The sequence below is a fragment of the Bubalus kerabau genome, chromosome 12, assembly GCF_029407905.1.
Source record: "Bubalus kerabau isolate K-KA32 ecotype Philippines breed swamp buffalo chromosome 12, PCC_UOA_SB_1v2, whole genome shotgun sequence".
Taxonomy (NCBI): domain Eukaryota; kingdom Metazoa; phylum Chordata; class Mammalia; order Artiodactyla; family Bovidae; genus Bubalus; species Bubalus kerabau.
The window spans coordinates 32,322,340-32,343,120 of record NC_073635.1 but is presented as its reverse complement, the minus strand read 5'-3'; the positions used below and the strand labels follow the sequence as shown (position 1 = coordinate 32,343,120).

The window sequence follows — 20,781 nt, the reverse complement described above, 5'->3', positions numbered from 1 at the left end:
AGAAAAAAATTTCAGAGATGCACAGTGTGTTGTAAAAATATCTCAGACTGGAGGACAGGAAGGAATTAATACCTACCCTCCTCTTCCTCAACATCACTGAGACTTTTATCTTCCTGAAACCCGGAGCTTGCGAAGCTCTCGCTGCTGGTAACGCTGTCTAGTCTTTGTTTCTCGCCCTGCTCCAGGTCTGGCTCCATTTTTTCTTTCTTAGGCTCCACGTGTAAGGCTGCATCCTTTTAAGAGACCAAGGAAGACAGTGATGAAAGGGACGGAACAGCAGCAGGGAGACTGGGCCCTCAGGCCAGCGATTGCCTGTGTTGGGAGGATGTCCTCTGAGAGAAGGGCTAGTGAACTAGTAGCCGGCTGCCCCCTGGGGGTGGGAAGTCTTCCACTCTTGCCTGGGCTTCTGGGTAGCATCTCAGGTGGGATAAAGGAATATTCACAGCAGCTGCTGTTTACTGAGCACTTACTCTGCGAGCCAGCACACTAAGAGTCTTAGGTACGCTTTCTCGTTTAATCTTTCCAACAGTTTTACAAAGTAGCTCTTACAATACATGAAGGAATACATTCAGAGAAGTCAAATAATCAAAGTCACATGCGGCTGATAGACGGCAAAGCTTGAACCCAGGTCTGGCCAACTCCATTCTGTGCCTGTAAGCACTTTTCCATCCTGTGCGCCATCTTGGGAAAGATATGGAATGATGGAAAAGGGTCCCCAGTCAACCCGAGACCACGCTTTATAATCCCCAGTGGGAGTAATAAGAGGAGGCTGCAGTTACCAATGTGTCTGGTTTCCTTGGAGAAGGAGGGAACGTGACCATTTCTTCTTCTCCCCTCCATTCAAAGATGTAGCCTGATCCTAACAAAGGCAGAAAATGCCTTTCATTCTTAACTGGGCATCTGAGCCCTGGAGTGTATCCAACTCTTTCATTAAGTGGGTGATCTTGAGTAGCGAACCACCTTGCTTTTCTGGGATTTCCTTTTCCACATCTGAAAAGCTCTGTCGTCTTATGTATGGACTCACAGGAGTTGTTGGTTTTGGGTGGAACCAGAAAAGATGGGTATCATCTTTAGTAATTCATCTAATTGCTGTGATTCTAGAAACAGCACTCTCAGTGGCTTCGTGAGTCCACCGTGTACCTGGCTCAGGGGTGGCTGTAGGGGGACTGGGGTTCAAAGGCGTCCCCTGAACCACCTGTGCTTTGTGGCCGGGCTGGCTCCCCATCCTTCCTTGGTTTTTCCTGGAAGCATCACTACGTGGGAGTGGTCCGTCCACTAGAGGGCGTAGTGGGAGCAAGCAGAGGACAGACACGACAGCTTCAGCCCCCAAAACCTTGGAAGCGCAGAGGGTCTCTAGGCTCCTGCCCCTGGAAAGAGACCCTCTTGTGCCTGCAGCAGAAGGGAGTTAATCCTCAGAGTGAACCCCCGCTGCCATCCAGGTGACCTACCTGAGAGCAGGTAAAGAATGTTAACTCTGGTTACTGTATGGCCCTGAGGCAGTTAGATTTGATTCTGCTCAGTTGGGGACTGAAATTTTATTTCCCACACGACCCTTTCCAGGACAGAAGTGGGCAGGGGAAGGTGCTGGGGTGAAAAGTTCTTGACTCTTTGGCAAAGCTCCAGGGACCGTAACTCAGACTCCCCCACCCCACCCCCGCTTCCCCACTCCTGGTAAATGGTATATTTAGCTCTGCTCATTGGTAACTGTTTCTGGTAAATAAAGGTTGATTTACTGAACTTTTGGGACTCTGACAGAATCCATTGGATTTATTACAAATAATATTTAAAGATCCTAGTGAATTTATTTGGAAAATGAAATATCCCATTTCGATTCAGCCTTTCGGTTTTTCCTTCACCTTCTCTTTATATGTCTTTAGGTTCCAAATGTGAAATACAGCTGTGTGTTTTCCACGAAAACACTGAGCTCCACCAACAGGGAGGTGAATCATTAAATATAGCCTGAGAAGGAAGCAGGCTCTTCAAACAAAGGAGGTACGAACGCAAACGTTCCATCCTGCCCAGGTCCCTGGGGTATTCTTGCTGGCTTAGTTCTTCCTGAAGCCAGCCCAGGATTTCAGGACTGAAGAGAAGTTGTACAACTCTCAGTCCAGGGTACCATCCTCCACTTTTTCTTATGTTTTTTTCCCCTCTTCTTACCCAGGACAGTGCATGGAAAAAGTATTGAAGGGACATTAGAAGAGCTGGGTTCTTTCTCCTTGACTTTATCTTTTGCCAAGTTCATGTCCTTAAGGCAACTGCTGGACTTTCTAGGCACGTCTGTGATGTGAGTATGGACTAGCTGATCACAAAGATCCCTTTCGGCTTTAAGATTCTTATCATGTTATTTTTCAGTTGCTAAGTCGTGTCCAACTCTTTGCAACTCCATGGACTGCAGCACGCTAGGCTTCCCTGTCCTTCAGTCTCCCAGACTTTGCTCAAACCCATGTCCATTGAGTCGGTGATGCCATCCAACCATCTCATCCTCTGTCATCCCCTTCTCCTCCCGCCCTCAGTCTTTCCCAGCATCAGGGTCTTTTCCAATGAGTCAGTTCTTCCCATCAGATGGCCAAAGTATTGGAGCTTCAGTTTCAGCATCAGTCCTTCCAATGAATATTCAGGGTTGACTTCCTATAGGATTAACCATCTCCTTGCAGTCCAAGGCACTCTCAAGAGTCTTCTCCAGCACCACAATTCAAAAGTATCAATTCTTCAGCGCTCAGCCCTCTTTATGGTCCAACTCTCACATCTGTACATGACTACTGGAAAAACCATAGATTTGACTAGACGGACCTTTGTCAGCAAAGTGATGTCTTTGCCCTTTAATATGCCATCTGGGTTTGGGCTTCCCTGGTGGCTCAGACAGTAAAGAATCTGCCTTGCCATCATCTTTTAAGATACGAGAGACTAAGTGATTTGTGCATGTCTGGGTCTATATGGAGAGAGGGGGAGGGAGAGAGAGAGAGATGGGGAGAGAGAAATTCATCAAGATGACTTGACATTTAGATAGATGGCTAGTAGATTTAATCTCTATCACTGCACACAGTGGGATCAAATAGTCTCTGTGCTTGCCACAAAAAGAGTGTGATATATTAGCACAGAAAGAAAGAGGTTTTTTTTTTTTTGCTTCCTTGTTGTCTCTCGGCTTTATGGGAGTGTCATTGCTTTACAATATTAAATTAATTTCTGGGAAAAAACAACAACAACAACTTCTTTTAAAGGAAAAAGCAGAGACTGTGTTTTAAGCTTAGTCATTGACGGTGTTGACTGAGGAAAAGCACAACCTCAGAACCGTGAGTCAGGTTTATTTAGGGTCTTTCTAAGGACTGTGGTCTGGGAGTAGCCTTGCAGAGAGCTCTGAGGTGCTAGGGGAGGTCCGTTTACACGTGATTCTGGTCAAGATAGTGCGTGCAACCCAGAACATACGCAGGCAGAAGGCTGCTGCTAGTCCCAGGGAACAGATACCTTAGTTAATGGTTTCAGGGCTTTTCTGACTAGGAAAGAGAAAAAAAATACAGGTTCCTAAAAAATTTCTCCTGTGAAAATATGTGACTATCTGAAGGCCTGTTCTGCTAGTTTTCCCAGGGCACAGATTGCCTTATTTCTAATCTCCACCTGAACTCCTTTCAGAGTGTTTTAAAGGTCAGCAAAAGATCCTCTGGAGGAGAAAATGGCAACCCACTCCAGTTTTCTTGCCTGGAAAATGCCATGGACAGAGGAACCTGGTGGGCTACCATCCATGGAGATGCAAAGAGTCAGACACGACTGAGCGACTGAGAACAAAGGTGAGCGACTGCAGTGGCTGATGACTCGGTCCTTGTAGAGCCAGATGGAAAGCTAGCAACATTTCTTTAGTTGGCAACGGAAAAATACATTTTCTTGTTTTATGCTATTATTTTTGTTGTTCAGTTGCTCTGGTTGTGTCTAGCTCTTTGCAACCACATGGACTGCAGCACATCAGGCTTCCCTGTTCTTCACCATCTCCTGTAGTTTGCTCAAACTCATGTCCATCCAGTCGGAGATGCCATCCAACCATCTCATTTTCTGTCACCCCCTTCTCCTCTTGCCTTCAATCTTTCCCAGCATCAGGGTCTTTTCCAATGAGTCAGTTCTTCCCATCAGGTGGCCAGAGTATTGGAGCTTTAGCTTCAGCATCAGTCTTCCTCATGAATATTCAGGGTTGATTTCCTTTAGGATTGACTAGTTTGATCTCCTTGCAGTCTAAGGGACTCTCAAGAGTCTTCTCCAACACCATAATTTGAAAGCATCAGTTCTTTGGTGCTCAGCCTTCTCTATGATCCAGCTCTCACATCTGTACATGACTACTAGACATGACTATGCTGCTCTAGCCTGAATGGAAACTCAATTCTTTGTTGAAAAATCCCCAACCCAGAAGTTCCTTACCTTGTTGAGAAAGAATAAGGCCCGTTTGCTCTTGAGATAGTTGGAGAGATTTCCATATTTGCAGTATTCAACAATCACCATTAGGGGCCCTGCAACCAAAGCAACACAAGCTCAGCCAGTCATCTGCCAGCTTCGGTAGGCCTGGAGGTCTCACACCGGCTTGTTTTTATGTTAGCAAGTTCTGGGGGAATCCCTGGGTTGGGAAGACCCCTTGGAGAAGGGAATGGCTACCCACTCCAGTACTCTTGCCTGGAGAATCCCATGGATAGAGGAGCCTGATGGGATACAGTTCATAGGGTCAGGAAGGAATCAGACATGATTTGGTGACTAACATTTTCTGGGAGATGCAACTTAGGAGTGAGATTTCTTTTTCAATTGAACCTGAGAAAGAGTTTAAAAATACAAGAGTAGACATGGGGGAGGAGTATGGGGAAGAAGCAGAAAAAAAAGAAGAGTAGTAGAAGAGAGAGAACTTTGAGGAGGGCAGTTGGGGCAAGGTCAGGGCTCTGCCTGTGACTGGCACCACCCTCCCTGCCCCCAGCCTCGGGACATCACCCCTTCTCCCAGGTCCTGTCTGGCCTGACTTCTCTGCTCTCCCCCTCCCCTCCCCTGGGGTGTCTGCATGGAGACTGCCTTGGGGCTTTCGAGATCGAAAGTGGGGATCAGCCAATTTATAAAGGAAGAGAAGATAAATATTTGAGGCTCAGTAGGCCACACAACCCTGGAGAAGGGAATAGCAACCCACTCCAGTATCCTTGCCTGGAAAATCCCATGGACAGAGGAGCCTGGCAAGCTACAGTCCATGGGGTTGCCAAGAGTCAGACACGACTGGAGTGACTAAGCAGCAGGCCACACTTCTACTCAAGTCTGCCTCTGTAACCTGAGAGCGGCTTGGATGACACCCTTGAGTGACTGTGTTTCAACTTTACAAACTCAGGGATTTGAATTTCATAGCATTATCCCATGTCACAAAATATACTTCTTTTGCCCGCCTGCCCACCCCCCCCCCCCCACCCTGCCCCATCCCCCAGCTATTTCAAACAGTCAAATGAAGCCCACAGGCTGACCAGCCATGGCTTGCCAACTTCTGGTCAAAAGAAGCAAGAGGGCTGGGAAGGGAGGAGACCCCAGAGCTGCACTGAGGGTCCCTGGGTGCCCTGAAGTCTTCCCCCAGGCCCCTCGGTCCTCCCCACCACTCATCCAACCAGGCTCAAGGCCTGGGGGAAGAACAGTATCAGGCTCTGGATCAAAGAAGACGTGGCCCCAGAGGGGCTCCTGGCTGCGGGCCCTGCCCTGGGGGAGGTTGGAAAGGCCTGTGGGAGCCTCGGTCATGACACAGCCCAGTCCCTACACTTGGCCTGGGTGGGTGAGGCCTGTCTGAAGGCCATGGCTGGCCCCTCCTTCTCTTGGGATCCTTCCTGGAGCCATCCCTTCCCTTGGAGGAAGCTTCCAGAATGCCCACCTTCTGCGAGTTTACCTCGGCTCCCATCATGGGTGTCCTTCTGGGTCTGGTTCATCAGAACCAGACAGGTCTCAAAGGGAGTCTTTCTGTTCGGAACCTTTAAGGTAAACATCCAGGGAAGGCATTTCCAGGATGGGAGCCCCTTCCATCCTGGGACAGACTGCTCCGGACCACAGGAGGCCGTCTTCCAGGGGGTGGAGGGAAGGGTAGGAGGACAGAGATGCTGCCCTGGCGTGTGAACCCGGAGAAGAGCAGCCCCCCCTCCCACCTACCTCCTTGCTTGGTGCAGGCTCCCAGCAGGTTGACGACGTTCAGATGGTGGCCGATGTGGGTCAGGATCTTGAGCTCGGTCATCAGAGCCTTGTACTCGCTGGCCGTGGCCCCCTCTGTGTGAGGGGTAAGGGAGAGTTAGGACGACGGGACAGTGGGGCTCTCTCCTCGAGGGCGGCCCTCCTCCCCTCGGAGGTGAGCGGCTCTCAGCTCTCACTGCACGGACTTCCCCACGCTCTGCAGAAAGGCTGGTCTCCAGCCTGTTTTCACTCCTCCACCCTCTTGAGCCAGCATCCTCTGGGCTACAGTGAGGCTGGAGTGGTGTGGGGTCAGTTACTGGACATCGCTCTGGGTGGACCAGGTCCCGAGGGTCAGGTGCTGACTCGGAGCTGGGCACCTGGTGGGAGCGCCCTGTGGGAGCGCCCACCCAAGGCTTCTTTCTGTCAGAACCAGGCCCAGCTAGAAGCTTCCAGGCAGGTATGCGCCCACATCTCCTCTTTTTCTCACTTTCCCCACTTTGAGAATTACAAAGGAGAGGCACAGAGGGGCCTGCAAGGGCAGAGAGGCCCCTGCTGTAAACATCTCTGCTGTGTGTTATGTTCTCCCTGTAACCTCTTCCTCCCTGGATTCCTCAAGGTTATCTCAAGTCAGGAGGGTCCGTAAGCATCTGACTTCAGCTTCATTCTCAGAGATAAACAACGTCAGTCTAAGAATTAGCAGAGTCTAAGGCCTAGATTAACTTTGTCCTGTCTGTCTGTTCTTATTGCTTAACTTATAAAGCATTAACAAATTTCAAATTATGTTTAAAGTTTAAAATAAGTCATATTGGCTTGCTTTAAAATATTTCAACAATATGATGTTTATGGAGTAAAAAGTGAAAGTCATCCCAATCCAGTTACCTTTTTTTTAAAAAAAGAAACCCAGTTACCTTTTTAGAAGTAACCACTGTTAATCACTTGGAGTTTCAGACCATTTTCTATGCATTTATAAATATATGTAGCCAATCAAAAGTCTTTTTTGTTTGTTTACATAAATGGGATCATATATTAAAATATAAAAGCAAATGTGATGTATATAATTTGCTTTCCCCCCTTTTAAATGTGATGGACTTTTCTCATTCTTTTAAATTGATTAATGGCATTCCTGACATTTAGATGGTCTACAGTTGTGTTTTGTTTTTGCCGTTACAAATATTCTTTAATAAACAGCCTGTGATCTTTGTGCCCGTGTGTGTTTCTGTAGGACAGTCCTAGAAGTGAGTGGAAGGCTGTGCGTTTCACATTGTGGTGGATATTGGAATGGAATTTCATAAGCACAAGTCATTTTTTAATAATAACCAGATAAACACTAGAAGCCTCCCAGTGGAGTTGGGATTGGCTCAGAGTAGATGCTCAACAAATATTCGTTAGACAAATAAACAACATGATTACTCTTCTCATCTCAGACATGGGCTTAAGGCCCAGAAAGGTTAAAGGTTTTGCTCAAGGGCACTTTGAAAGAGCTTCTGAGTCATGGCCTTTGTTTGACCTTCTGCCTTTCCAGTGTCTCCTAGAAACAGATGGCCAACCAACTTAAACAAGAAAGCTTGAATGAAAATAGTGTTTTAGTGATGTTATATAGTGGGTGATTTGGCAATCTCTTGCAGTCAAGGCTGCTGGTTTAAAAAAATGATAAGCCTTTATTAAGATATTATACACACTATTTTTGTATTGCATAGAACAGATTCTCTGGGCCTTTAAAGAAAATCTCAAGTCAGAATTTCCCCCTCAAATTCATGCTTCCACGCCCTGATGCCCCTTTGGCACAGAGGGAAAACCAGGTTCTTTGGCTCAGATTTTTCCATTTATAGGCAGGGTCATGGCTTTTATCTTGGGCCTATAATAGACAAGCATGGGCAGCTGATTTGCCCCTTCTAGCATCTTATTCCTCAGCTAGTTTTGTCTCCCTGTGTGTGGTCGTAAGCAGGGAGGCAAAACTAGCTAAGGAAGAAGATGCTTTCAGATTTAGTGTCAGCTTATCTCAAGGCTGGATACCAGCTTGCCTCCAAAACACAGACCAGAATCATTTTCCGGATTTTGGAGCAATGGATCATTTCTAGAAGGCAGCCCTTCTGTAGCACTGAGGTGTGTGTGTGTGTGGTCAGGGGGATGAGCCTTGCACCCGAACTCTTACTTTTGCATGGTTGAGTTGTGTGGCCTTGCAGAGGCTACTTAACCTTTCTGGGTGTTGGTTCTTTTTCTGCAAACTGAGATAATAAAATCTACCTCACAGAAGCTCTAGAGAGAAAAATAAGAAAAGTGACAATTTCATGCAATTCAAGCTACCATATTAAAGTATATAGGGTTGGCCAGAAATTTCGTTTGGGTTTTTCCATAACCCAATACCTAGTCTGGTGCTTTCTCGCATAGAAGATGTGTTGATGCCTTTTCTCTTTAGACCCTGGGATTGGGGGTGTCCAGGGTGGGGTGCTGGAATGCAGGATGATCTCAGAAATGCCTGTGATCATCTGGGTAGTTCCCCTTGAACAAATCCTCCTGTTTCATGGATGCAAAACTCCTTTCTCCTGGCTACCTTCAGGCTTTTTGTAGAGCTTTATCAGAGCCGTCACTCGACAGGCTTTTGAAGTGGAAAATATCACCACACGGGGCTTTCTGCAGTGACGGTGTCAGCGCTGGATGAAGGTGAAGGCTTTGCCATCCCCCCCGCAGCGAGTGGGTCTCTCAGCTGGACTCTGCCAGCTACCTGCTTGGCTGAGAGCAGAGCTTCCTGTGCCTGAAAACCCCCTGGCAATGTGTCAGCAACGCTGGAAAGCTGAAAACTGCCCTGTGGGCTTTCAGTCCTGTTTCTTTCGGTTTGGGATTCTTTCGGTTTGGGAACCTTAAAATGCATCGAAGTAACATGACCATTTCATCACAATGAAGAAGTGTTTTCTGCACTTTAAAGCAGAGGTCCCCAACCTTTTTGGCACCAGGGGCCAGTTTTGTGGAAGATAATTTTTCCATGGACTGGGGGAAAGGGGAGGAGATGGTTTCAGGATGATTCATGTGCATCACATTCATTATGCACTTTATTTGTGTTATTACTACATCGGCTCCACCTCAGATCATCAGATGGTAGATTCTGGAGGTTGGGGACCCCTGCAGTGGGGAGCTGTGTGTCTTGGAGATGTTTGGTTTATGAGATTTTCAATGGTTTTCATTTTCACTCCATCTTAGGGTGGTGGTCGTAAATCGCTTTGTCATTTGACCCACCTCCCAGTGCTTCACAGAGTGATAGTATTGTCAACGTAGAAAGATAATTTGTTTATTTGTTTTTAAATCTCTAAAGAGGAAATGTTTTATGGACAGGACTTGATCCTATAAAATAGCTTGACGTTCTGATCAACTCACTTGTTCTAGCTTCATTGTCTTTATGGTGAGCTCAAGCCCCAGCTGAGCCTTTGAGATTTAGACATACAGCCAAGTTTCCATTGTAATGTCATAGGGGACCGCTCCAAAAATTCATACCTGTGGTTACTGTGAGCTTAGGTCCCTGGTAGCCTAGAAGAGTTTGAGACGTGGTAGGAGAAACATCTTTGATGGAAATCATTTTCCCATGGATACTGCTGGACTGTTTCACTTACAAGGTTTATTTTGAGCTCTTGGTGGCCTCATGGAAAGCTCCAGAGGTCAAGGGTCTTCCAGCAGAAGAAAGTTATGTGGCCAGAGCAGACATGGCCTCTGTCTGCTGCTAGGCCACATTCCACTAGTACCAACACACAGGGAACGTAATGGGGAAGTTGAAAGCCCAGTTAGAGCATCCATACCTTTCAGCATCTTTACAGCCACAGTCCGGCAGGTGGGTGATTTCTTGATGCCGAACGCCGATGCTTGCACCACTTTTCCGAAAGCCCCTCTTCCGAGTGACTTGCCTACAATGGAAAGAAGATGGTTTGTTTGCCAAGGCAGCAGTATCGGTTTAAGTCTTTTTCAGGAAGAAAGGGTCTTTTCCCTATGTGTGTATGTGTGGCATGTAGCTTTGAAGGGAATCTCCAATGAACAGACCCCAAATGGGTTAGGGACACATTTATGTGGTATCTTCCTTCCAACTCTTTACTGCACTGCCATGTGGCCCTTGCCCTGTACAGCGAGGCTAGGACCTTCCAGGACATTTGGGGCAGCTGTATGGCCCGTTTTCTTTTACACAGTCCCTCTCCAGGGGGAGAGGCTACAGAATCTGCAGTTGGTTTTTTCCATCGTCTGATAACATCATTACCACAAAAATTCCCCTATGTTTAAACTAAACCCCTTTTCTTGCCACTTAAGCTTATTTCTTCTGACCCGTGTTTCAGCAAAGGGAACAGACTGACAAGGGTGGTTACTGCTATTGGCTATAATGATGCGTCAGAGCTACCAAAAAATCACTTAAGGCATTTCTCAGACTTCCTTGCCAGGCAGAATATTTTTAACGTGTCTTTACATGATGATTACAAATCTTTGTGGTTCAAAACATGCGCCCCTCAACCCCGGGTAGCAATTTGTTTCACCACAGAGAGGTGGTTGCCAAGTGCAATAACAAAGTTTGAGGTTTCATTCGTGGTTTCCGTGGTATGTTATGTTCTAATGACTGCTACCACATTTGTTTGTTTCCTTCACCCTTGAACGAAACCACTAGACTCAAAGGGGCAAGGACCATGCCTGAATCTTCCCAGAACCTGGTGCATGGGGCATCAGGGTCCCTGTGCATTAGTACAGAAGGGAGAGGTGCATTTGGGAGTTTGTGAGATGCTCAAACCAAGTCTCTTACAGTCCTAAGTTAACTGGAGGGGCCTGTGGGATGCACAGCTGAACAATGCTCTGTGAGGAGGGCATCTCTCCCCTTTTTTGATCAGTGCTTCCTTCTTCATCTCCAGGACACAGGTAGATGACTCCAACCTGTCCAGTAGGAAACCAGTACCCCTCAATCGTGGTATGGCAGAAGAAAGAGTGAGCCAAAGAAGTCACCTGTTGTTCTTTGGGGGCAGAGCTGTGGAGTAGGGGAAGCCAACAAAATGCTTCTGATGAAAATTAAATCCTGGTTTGGTTCAGTTCAGTTCAGTCGCTCAGTCGTGTCTGACTCTTTGCTACCCCATGGACTGCAGCATGCCAGGCCTTCCTGTCCATCACCAACTCCCGGAGTTTACTCAAACTCATGTCCATCGAGTTGGTGATGCCATCCAACCATCTCATCCTCTGTCGTCCCCTTCTCCTCCTGCCTTCAATCTTTCCCAGCATCAGGGTCTTTTCAAATGAGTCAGCTCTTCACATCAGGTGGCCAAAGTATTGGAGTTTCAGCTTCAACATCAGTCCTTCCAATGCACACCCAGGACTGATCTCCTTTAGGATGGACTGGTTGGATCTCCTTGCAGTCCAAGGGACTCTCAAGAGTCTTCTCCAATACCACAGTTCAAAAGCATCAATTCTGTGCTCAGCCTTCTTTGTAGTCCAACTCTCACATCCATACATGACTACTGGAAAAACCATAGCCTTGACTAGATGGACCTTTGTTGGCAAAGTAATGTTTTTGGTAGTCAGTGTTAATTTAACACAGCACCTCTGGCCCCACTTCTTTCTCGGTCTGTTCTGATAATGTGTTTTCAGTGAGCTAACTTTCCTCTCTCCCTCCTTTCCTTCCCAAAGGACACAGTTTGTTATTTGTTAAGATTCCTGGAAAGTTTGTAATGAAGCTCTCCTTGTCCTCATCCCACTGGAACCTTTATACTTGCATGCACAACTCCTCGGTATCAAAGTATCCTCACCTGCCTCAACTTAGAGTCTTCCACTGCCCACCCCCCAGCATCCAGTAAGGACGTGGGAAGAGCTCTGTCACGTGTCATCAGAGGCGTCTCCCTGCCTGGGTCTCACGGGGACGCTGGTAAGATGACACTCCTCCCCGTGTCAGAGGGGTACCTGTCATGCTGACAGAGATCCTCCTCCCAAGGCATGCTCATGGGCCAGGATACAGTCTCTGCTTCCTTCTTCAGATCAAAGTGTCCAATAAATAGCGAAATCAGGGCTTCTCTCTTACATACAAGAGTGTCAAGTGGACCCTGAAATGGGATACGGGAAGCACGCTGGCAAATGCCTTCCCCAGATTTGTAAAAATTGGTGTTTTCTGATTAGAGGCTTAATCCTTGCTTTCATAGGGTAAAAGAACACCTTTTCTTCTGCATCACCTTCTATTGTCTCCTGTGAAAATTGTCCTGAGCCTGAAACAGATAAAGAGCATCTCTGTCTTGGGTACCTGTCCACAGACTCCTGCTTGTCTGGGGCAGGCCGCGTCTTTTTCATCCCCACACCTCCAGCCCCCACGCATTCCCTTCCTTGTCAGCACAAAACACTTCCCGTCTTCCAATGGGAAGGTGCCCTGTCGGACATGATGTCAACTTCTGTGGGTTGAGGACTTTGCTTTGACCGGTGAGAACGAACCTGTTCTCACTTGACTTCCTTCAGATTTTTCATTTATTCTCTTGGAAGCTGACTGTCACCTCGTAAAACAGCCTGAAGCTCTTACAGGCTCTTTAATCGTTTGATACATCGCGGTCTTCTGGCGGACCCACAATTCCAGTGTCAGGGGAGCCCTGCCACGCTGGACTTGACCTTGCTTTGTCCTTCTTTTCCCTTAATCCTCCTTGGTGCTACCTGGATGCCACTAGCTAGCTTGGAAAAGTGCTGGGTCATTGTTATGGAATGGAATACTACCGGGATCTCCTGTGAGAGGGACTGGTTAGGGTCCCTGGACATGGAGGGTGGCTGGGGAGAGCAGAGCAGCCTGGAGCTGAGCCCTTCTTGGCATCCAGGCTGGTCTTCCAGGAGGCAGAAGCAGCCCAGGCTCAAGCCACTCACCAGATTTCAGACATCCTGTGTGCTTTCCCATGGTAGGTAATTCTGACTTTATCTTCCAATGGGAAGATCCCCTGTTTGACATGATCTCAACTTCTGTGATAAATATACAGGAGTTGAATTTTCTCCCAGCTTTGGTGAGGAATCACTAATAAAATAAGTTTCTTTAGTTCTGGATTCCAGGAATTTCAGTGGTAGCAATACTCTGGACCCAACCCCAGCCCTGTCTGTCTCTCAGATGCTATCACTTCCAGCTTCTCTCACCAGGGCTGCGGTCGTAACCCAGAGGGAAGACACAGCTGAAATCAGAAGCCATTTGGTCTGTGTGTTTCTCTATATTTGTAACCCATTATTACTCTCGCATCAAACCAACTTTTCCTCTTCATCCATCCAGACATCATTTTGGTTACTTTCACTTGTCAGACGTGACTTCAGATTGTTCTGTTATCTACTTGGCTTAAGAAACACATTTGGGCCTCTCTGCTCCCATAGAAGTGGGGTGAGGCTTCCCCTGGCCCTTGGAGCCACACTCGGCACTGAAAGGCCAAGCTGGTTTGTCTGACACACTTACTCTCACCCATCAGAGACACTCGCATGCCTGTCAGCTGAATTATTGCATCTGGCAACTCTGGGAGGGAAGAGAACTATAAGATCTCTAGCACGGAGCATCTTCTGAAATGGGCTTATCTAAACCCACAGAGCCCCGGGGGGAATTCTGGTTCACAGTCTACCTCGATGGGCCATCAAGGATCATAGTGGTCCTAGGCCAAGGAATGAAGGAATGGGACGGAAAGCTCTTGCATCCTGTACAGAAGCATGTCTGCTTGTGACTAATACCTTTGGAAAGCAGTGTGGCCTGAGAATGGCTTACAGTTGTGGGGAAATCATCACATATTCCTGCCAAGGTCACTGGGGGTGGGGGTGGGGGGGTCTGGGCCAGCTGCCATGTAATTTAGACTTACAGAAGGAACTCATCTGGTATACCACCTGCCCCGAACTACTCTAAATTTAGTTGACCCCCACACTGTCCCCATCAGCAGTCATTGCTGGCTTTCGCCTGTCTTTCCAGCATTTTTTTTACTGATTTTTTTTTTTTAACTGATTTCCAATTTTCTCCCCCAAGCCAAACAGCACACATTCTTGGGGCCAACCAAGTCTTCTTTCTCATATAGGGAGAAATAAAGGTGGAATCAAGCCCAGTTCAGTGCAGTTCAGTTCAGTTGCTCAGTCGTGTCTGACTCTTTGCGACCCCATGAATCGCAGCCCAAGAGAACGACAAGAAAATCCCTCCGTCCCCTCCCCTCCCCCCATACAGTCTGTGTGTCGGGGAGGGGCGGCTTTGCGACTCCGTTTGTAACAAGAGCTCTGCACCGAGTAACAAGCGCCGCTGGCTCCACGATCTCTCCCTAGTTCCAAATACTAATGATTCCTCAGAAGCCACTGTCTGAGTATCTGGAGTCTTGGCGGCTCCTGTTGTTCTGTAGCTCCTGGGCTGAAGAGTAACGTGCATTGTGACCTCTGAGCTGGAGGGACTTGGGGGCTGAGCTGGAGGGAAAGCACATTACCTGGTGTTGACAGCATCCCTGTTACCTGGGAAACAGCAATCTTCCCTTTCTGTCAGTGGAGCATAAACATGAAAGAGAAGGGCTTTCTTCTCTGTGTTGGCCATTTCAGACACCCAGGGAAATTCAAAGTATGTAACTTATAGATTCGTGCAACGGGGCTTTTTGATCCGCAGTTGTGCCAAGCACCAGCTTTTTCACCAAGTACTCGGTTTCCCTGCACCTCCCCATTCTGAATTGTGTTCCAGGTCACCACTTTCTAATTTTTAAAAAAATTTTATTTATTTTTAATTGGAGAATAATCGCTTTACAATGTTGTGTTGGTTTCTGCCATACATCAACATGAAGCAGCCATAGATGTACCCGTGTCCCCTCCTTCTTGAACCTCCCTCCGAGGCCCTACCCCATCCCGCTCCTCTAGGTTGTCACAGAGCACCAGGTTGAGCTCCCTGTGTCCTGTGGTAAATTCCCACTAGTTGTCTATTTTATACATGGTCATATATGGATTTCCAGCTACTCTCATTTTGTCCCACCCTTTCCTTCCCCTGCTGTGTCCACAAGTCTCTATGTCTGCATCTCCACTGCTGCCCTGTGAACAGGTTCATCAGTACCATCTTTCTAGATTCCATATATATGTGTTAATACATGGTATTTGGGTTTCCCTCACTCAGATGGCTAAGAATCTGCCCTCAGTGCAAGAGACACGGGTTTGCTCCCTGGGTTGGGAAAAACCCTGGAGAAGGGAACGGCTATCCACTCCAGTATTCCTGCCTGGGAAATCCCATGGACAGAGGAGCCTGGCAGACTAAAGTCCATGGGATCGGGGCTTCCCAGGTAGGGCTAGGGGTAAAGAACCCACCTGCCAATATAGGAGATGTAAAAGACGTGGTTTCATTCCCGGGTGAGGAAGATCCCCTGGAGGAGGACATGGCAACCCACTCCAAAATTCTTGCCTGGAGAATCTCATGGACAGAGGAGCCTGGAGGGCTACAGTCCACAGGGTTGCAAAGAGTTGGACAAAACTGAAGTGACTTAGCATATATAATACTTGTTTTTCTCTTTTTGACTTACTTCACTCTGTGTAAGAGGCTCTTGGTTCATCCACTTCACTAGAACTGACTCATTCATTCCTTTTAATGGCTCAGTAATATCCCATTGTATGTATGTACCACAACTTCTTTATCCATTCATCTGTCAGTGGACCTCTAGGTTGCTCCCATGTCTTGGCTATTGTAAATAGTGCTGCAATGAACACTGGGGCACATGTTCACCATTTTCTCATCCACAGAAGTTCTGTTATTTAACAGTGCCTATAAGACGCTGCTGAAACTAATCACTCCCTTCCCCTTCACTTTATCTGCTCTCATGTCTGTGTCCTTCTCCCTTCGAGGGGATGGACTCAAGCACCTTTGCATCCCTACCACTGAGATGGGTGTCAGCTGCTCGGTGAAGATGCCTGATGACTGCTGAAAGAAGGGACAGGTGCTGCCTTGTCCCTTTGACTTGCTGTCTCACCATTCCAGAGAATTCTTTATCTCTGTGTCCATCTCCCTTGCTGGTTTTTGAGCAACTAGAGGGTAGAATCCTGCATCTAGTTACTTCTGCTTCCCTCAGAGCACAGTGTTTTGTGGGCCGTGGGTGCTTGGTGCAGGTTTAGGAATCCAGGGAACAAATACATTACCCAGTTTAAGTCTCTCCCGGGCAAACTCCCACTTGCTGGCATCGTAAGGGAGCCGATCGCACTGCTCATCCAGGGGAACTTCATCCGGGTCCATGATAATTGACAGGTAGTCAGCTTTAATCTCAGAAGACGACTAAGGAATAAAGAGATCTCAGAGTCACCAACCAGGGAACAACTTAAACCCAGATATGTAATGTAAAACAATACTTGGCATCATCAGCTCCTGTTTTGGTTCGTTGGGTTGAAACCACATGGTCAGGAGCAGCACGTGCCTTCTGCATGCACATAGATGCATCACATGCGAGCATGTGATTTCCATCAAGCCACTCCTTACTCATTTCACAGTGCGTTTCTCTGGTACCTGTCTCGGACCAAATGCACCCAGATTCTGCAGTGACCTTAATGCTTTTTCTCAAACAGTGATCAGAAACTCTCAGGTGGCTCAGTGGTAGAGAATCCAGCTGCCAATGCAGGAGATGTGGGTTGATCCCTGGGTGGGGAAGATCCCCTGGAGAAGGGAAGAGCGGCCCACTCCAGTATCCTCGCCTGGGAAATTCCATGAACAGAGGAACCTGATGGGCTACAGTCCATGGGGTCACAAAGAGTCAGACAGGACTTAGCGACTAAACCACTACCAAGCAGTGATCACATAATAATAATTCTCTGAAAAAATGCAAAGTATTTTAATAAAATCATTCCAAACAATGACTATAAATAACTTTCCATGGTCATTCTCCAGGAATACGAATGGCAGATGGGTCAGCAGTGGGTTGTGGCTTTTCTGCATTTGTAAGAAAGGCTAAAGTGGCCAAGTAAACCCAGCGTCCCTGGGACAGTGGAGAAGCGCATTTCATGTGAAGTGGTTAAAGACACCCAGAAGCCCCCTTGGTTGCCGCAGCAACCTGAAAAGTCTAGAGTGAGATTAGAATAAGATTTACCTGGAGGAGTTAGAGAAAAAGGGTTCTGAGCTCAGAACTTAAACACCAAACAGTCAGCCCTTCTGAAAGAATAATATAAAGGAATCCACCAGCAAGTAGGCTCCACAAGTTTCCTGGTGACCAAAATTTTGTGAGTCCCTATTCAGATGGACTGGATTTATCTGAACTGTTTGAGTATTTACATTAAAATTCATGTAAAATGCAAGGTTATTCAGCACATTGCAAGTTTATATATTTAGCATACATAGCTGTGACTCACAGGCAGGAAAAAGATGAAAAATGTACAAAAAGAAAATAGATTTGTCTTCAGTGAGAAATCGAAGTTAAGAAATAGTAAATATTTGCTATATACAAAATTAAAAAAAAAAATAGAAGTTGATTATTTCAAAGGCAAAGGGGTGAGACTTATTTATACCCAGCTATATTCCAAGTTCTTTTGGCCACTGGTATAAGATGTCAAATAAATGAGGTGGCACCTACCTTCTAGTGCTTGTTTTATCTTGGTGATGCAAATGAAGCCCAGAACATACCCTTTATTTCAGATCATATGTAACCAGATTTACATTTGGTGTGTCAGGTTCACATTCATGGGTAATATACCCTGTTCATATTAATTGATTGTAGAATTGGCTGCATTTCCATAGGCAGGACAGAAAAGAAGTATGCTTGCCCATAGAGGCTGGGTCTTGATAACTCTTGTCTAGAAGTTACTTACACTTCATTTCAATGCGTTTAGGGCCCTTCCTTTCTGTGCATTTCCCTAAACAGGATCAGAGTTGAGCAGAGAAGACAAACCTCCCCATCCATTCCACTTCACACCCGCCCACATTCTTTGGCCCTGACTCACCCCGTCCTGGACCGTCACAGCTCACCTCATCCATCACTCGCAATCTGCCTCTTTCTCACAAAAATTATCACTGAAATGTGTGACAGATAGCTCAGGGCAGGAAGATTGCCTGGCCTCCACAAAGAGTGGAAAATGGAGACAGATAGGGAGCACGTTTGTCATGAGCTGCGTTTGCCAGCATGGTAGACTGTGTGTGTGGGGTGGGGGGGTGGGGGGCACTTAAAGACACTAGTGTGAAGCTGCAGGGCTGGACAGGAGTGTTGTTTCCCACACCAGGGTCCTGGGTGCTCATGAGTGGCATGGATGGAGGAGCTTTGATGACTCCAGTTCTCAGCGTGTGCAATAACCAAGGCCATGAGACACGATCTCCAGTCTTCCAAGAGCAGAGGAAGAGCTGCAGCCCAGCCAGGGACAGCTTTTGGTCCTGTGGGAGCTGAGAGAGGTGGGCAGGGGTAGTGACTGAGCCAGGGGAGCAGCCCACGGAAGACAGTCTGCCTACATGGCACCTGAGGAGTCCTATAGTTTGTCTTAAGGCAGATGAGAGGAGATACCCAACAGACCTTCAGGAAGGGCTTTGAGACGAGCCTGCTGGTAGAATCTTGGTTGACCAATGCTTATTCTTTCAACTGACAAAATCATGGAGCACCCACTAGGTGCTAGGCATGGAACTTGCTTGGTCAGGCGCTTCAGAGCCCAGACGTGGAGGCCTGGGTTGAATCAGAGCCTACATATTACCTTGGGCAAGTTACTTAGCTTTATTAAGCCTAGTTTCCTTATCAGTAAGGCAGTGTCAGTGGTGGTACTTATCTCATAGAGTTGCTGTGAAAATCATGCAAAATAGTCTATGAAAAGCTATTCGAGGGGCCCAATGTATAGTAAGCATGAATAAATATTAGCTTTAGTTGGCCTGTGCAAGGTGAGGATGAAAAGAGAAAATACAGTCCTTATCAGTGAGGAATTTACACAGCGGTTAGAGAAATCAGCTGGAGATATGTTTTTGATGCCTTGTTCCTCTTCGCCTTCCCAAACCAATTACTTTTCAAATCCTATAGGCATTCTGTCATTGAGATGGTCATTTCTTGCCTTCATCCTTTCTAATTGACATTCAAATTTTCTAACTTTTTAGACATACAGGGGACCTCTTCGATTGAGTCCCAGAGTGCCTTTCCAGTGTTATTTCCACTAAGCTCCCGTATGCAAAGTACCCAGACGTTGTCCCTAACCTGGGGAGTGGGCCAGAGTGAGGGTGGGCTGTTTTCCTACTGCTTTCCTTCCAGCCGCAACCTTCAAAGTCTGTCTCTAAACGGAGCTCTCTGAAGTCTCTCTGCCCTCTCTTCCTTTGAACTCTGCAGTCTTTGTACCGCCCTTGCAGATTTGGCAGGTCCCGCTGTTGTTAGATGTGTTTTCCTATATGATGTACCTCCCCTTTCCAAATCCCGTTGTTTAACTTTTGCTTCCTTCGAAAGCAGTGGCTTTCCTTGTCTTAAAGCCAGTCGCTCCACGCAGCAAAAGCCTCAGGTTATTTATTCACCACACAGGAGGGGCTGCCAGTTGACATACCAACCCTGGAAGGTACAACCTTCCTGGTTTCGAACAGCAAGTCTAAGGTCACACAACCTGAATTCAAAACTCAGCTGCGACTCTAACTAGCTGAGTGACTCTAGGCAGGTTATTTTACCTTTTTGAGCCTCAGTTTCCCTCTCCTTAAAATGGGACTAATAATATATCTTTGTGTTTTTTAAAGGACTAACTGAGATATGACATAAAGAGCTCCCCAAATGTGCCACAAATACTCAGCACATAAAATGGTGAAAGTGATTTAAAGGGATTTTTAAAAAAATAATTAAAGCATAAGAGATGAGAAGCTTATTATGTTATTTAATGATTTTCTAATTCAGAACTACTTAAAGATAACTGTTTCTTTGATATATTTTTCTTCTATATATTCTATTTTAATGTATTATCTTTTAACAGCAACCAAAACTAGTCTTTATAAATTAAAAAATTTAAATAAAAATAGTATAATCATGCTTAAAAAAAAAAAGACTTGCATGTTAATAAGGACTAATACAGCTCTAGAAATTGAGGAGGTCTCTCCTTGGTACTTTACAAGTCCTGTTGATTGTATCTCCTAAATATCCCTTCCAGTCTAATCCTTTGGACTAAGCGACTGTCATTTCTGACTTGGACTGCATTCTTCTGTTCACTGGGTTCTTCTCTATTCACTCTTGTCCACTCTGGTTCTTTCTCCTCATATAGCCTGAAATCGTCTTTCTAGACATAGGTCTCTCACACTTAAAATCACTTACCTTTGCTTAACCACCCCCCCACCCCCCACCAAGGCTTCCTCTTCTAAAACACAGAGGAAATTGCTTCCCACGGCCTACAGGGCCCGCCTGGACAGCCTCTCCTCTCCTGCCTCCCCTCGTCTGTCGTCCCCACCTCTGCCCAGGTCAGTCTGTCCTCCTCACCGCATCTCCTCTGCCTGCAGACTTCCCCTCCCTTACATGCCATGTAGTCGGCTGACTCTGGTTACCACTTGACGTCTGCATGTGCTACAGTCAGTCTCTCCCCAGACTACACACAGCAGTCTCTCCTCTGCTCTGTCACCAGAGAGCCCTACACAGGGCCTGGCCTCTGCCCTGAATGGGCGCCTGGGAAATATTTAAGGCATGAATGAACGAATGACTGTTGGCTCATCGCCCCCTCCCTCCCCACCCAATAAACTTCAGAGAAGCACAAGTTATGCTAACAGGCCTA

General features: G+C 46.8%; 2 protein-coding genes across 4 annotated transcripts in view; one reads left to right on the top strand and one right to left on the bottom strand.

The window, feature by feature from the left end:
- FLT1 (fms related receptor tyrosine kinase 1) overlaps positions 1-20,781 on the bottom strand; it is a 205,066-nt gene that overhangs the window by 24,248 nt on the left and 160,037 nt on the right. For both annotated transcript variants that reach the window (XM_055542466.1, XM_055542467.1), the window contains 5 exons: positions 16,237-16,369; positions 9,939-10,043; positions 6,136-6,249; positions 4,402-4,490; positions 77-233 (listed from right to left, as the gene is read on the bottom strand). In XM_055542466.1, coding sequence (XP_055398441.1) covers positions 77-233; positions 4,402-4,490; positions 6,136-6,249; positions 9,939-10,043; positions 16,237-16,369 — 598 coding nt within the window. The remainder of the gene's footprint in view (positions 1-76; positions 234-4,401; positions 4,491-6,135; positions 6,250-9,938; positions 10,044-16,236; positions 16,370-20,781) is intronic.
- LOC129624480 (uncharacterized) overlaps positions 1-20,781 on the top strand; it is a 42,947-nt gene that overhangs the window by 21,427 nt on the left and 739 nt on the right. The window contains exons 4-5 of one of the 2 annotated variants that reach the window (XM_055542469.1): positions 3,628-3,782; positions 11,025-11,153. In XM_055542469.1, the coding sequence (XP_055398444.1) occupies positions 3,628-3,782; positions 11,025-11,039 (170 nt within the window). In that variant the 3' untranslated portion in view covers positions 11,040-11,153. Of the gene's footprint in view, positions 1-3,627; positions 3,783-11,024; positions 11,154-20,781 lie in introns of those variants that run through there. The other variant, XM_055542468.1, reaches the window with a different exon arrangement.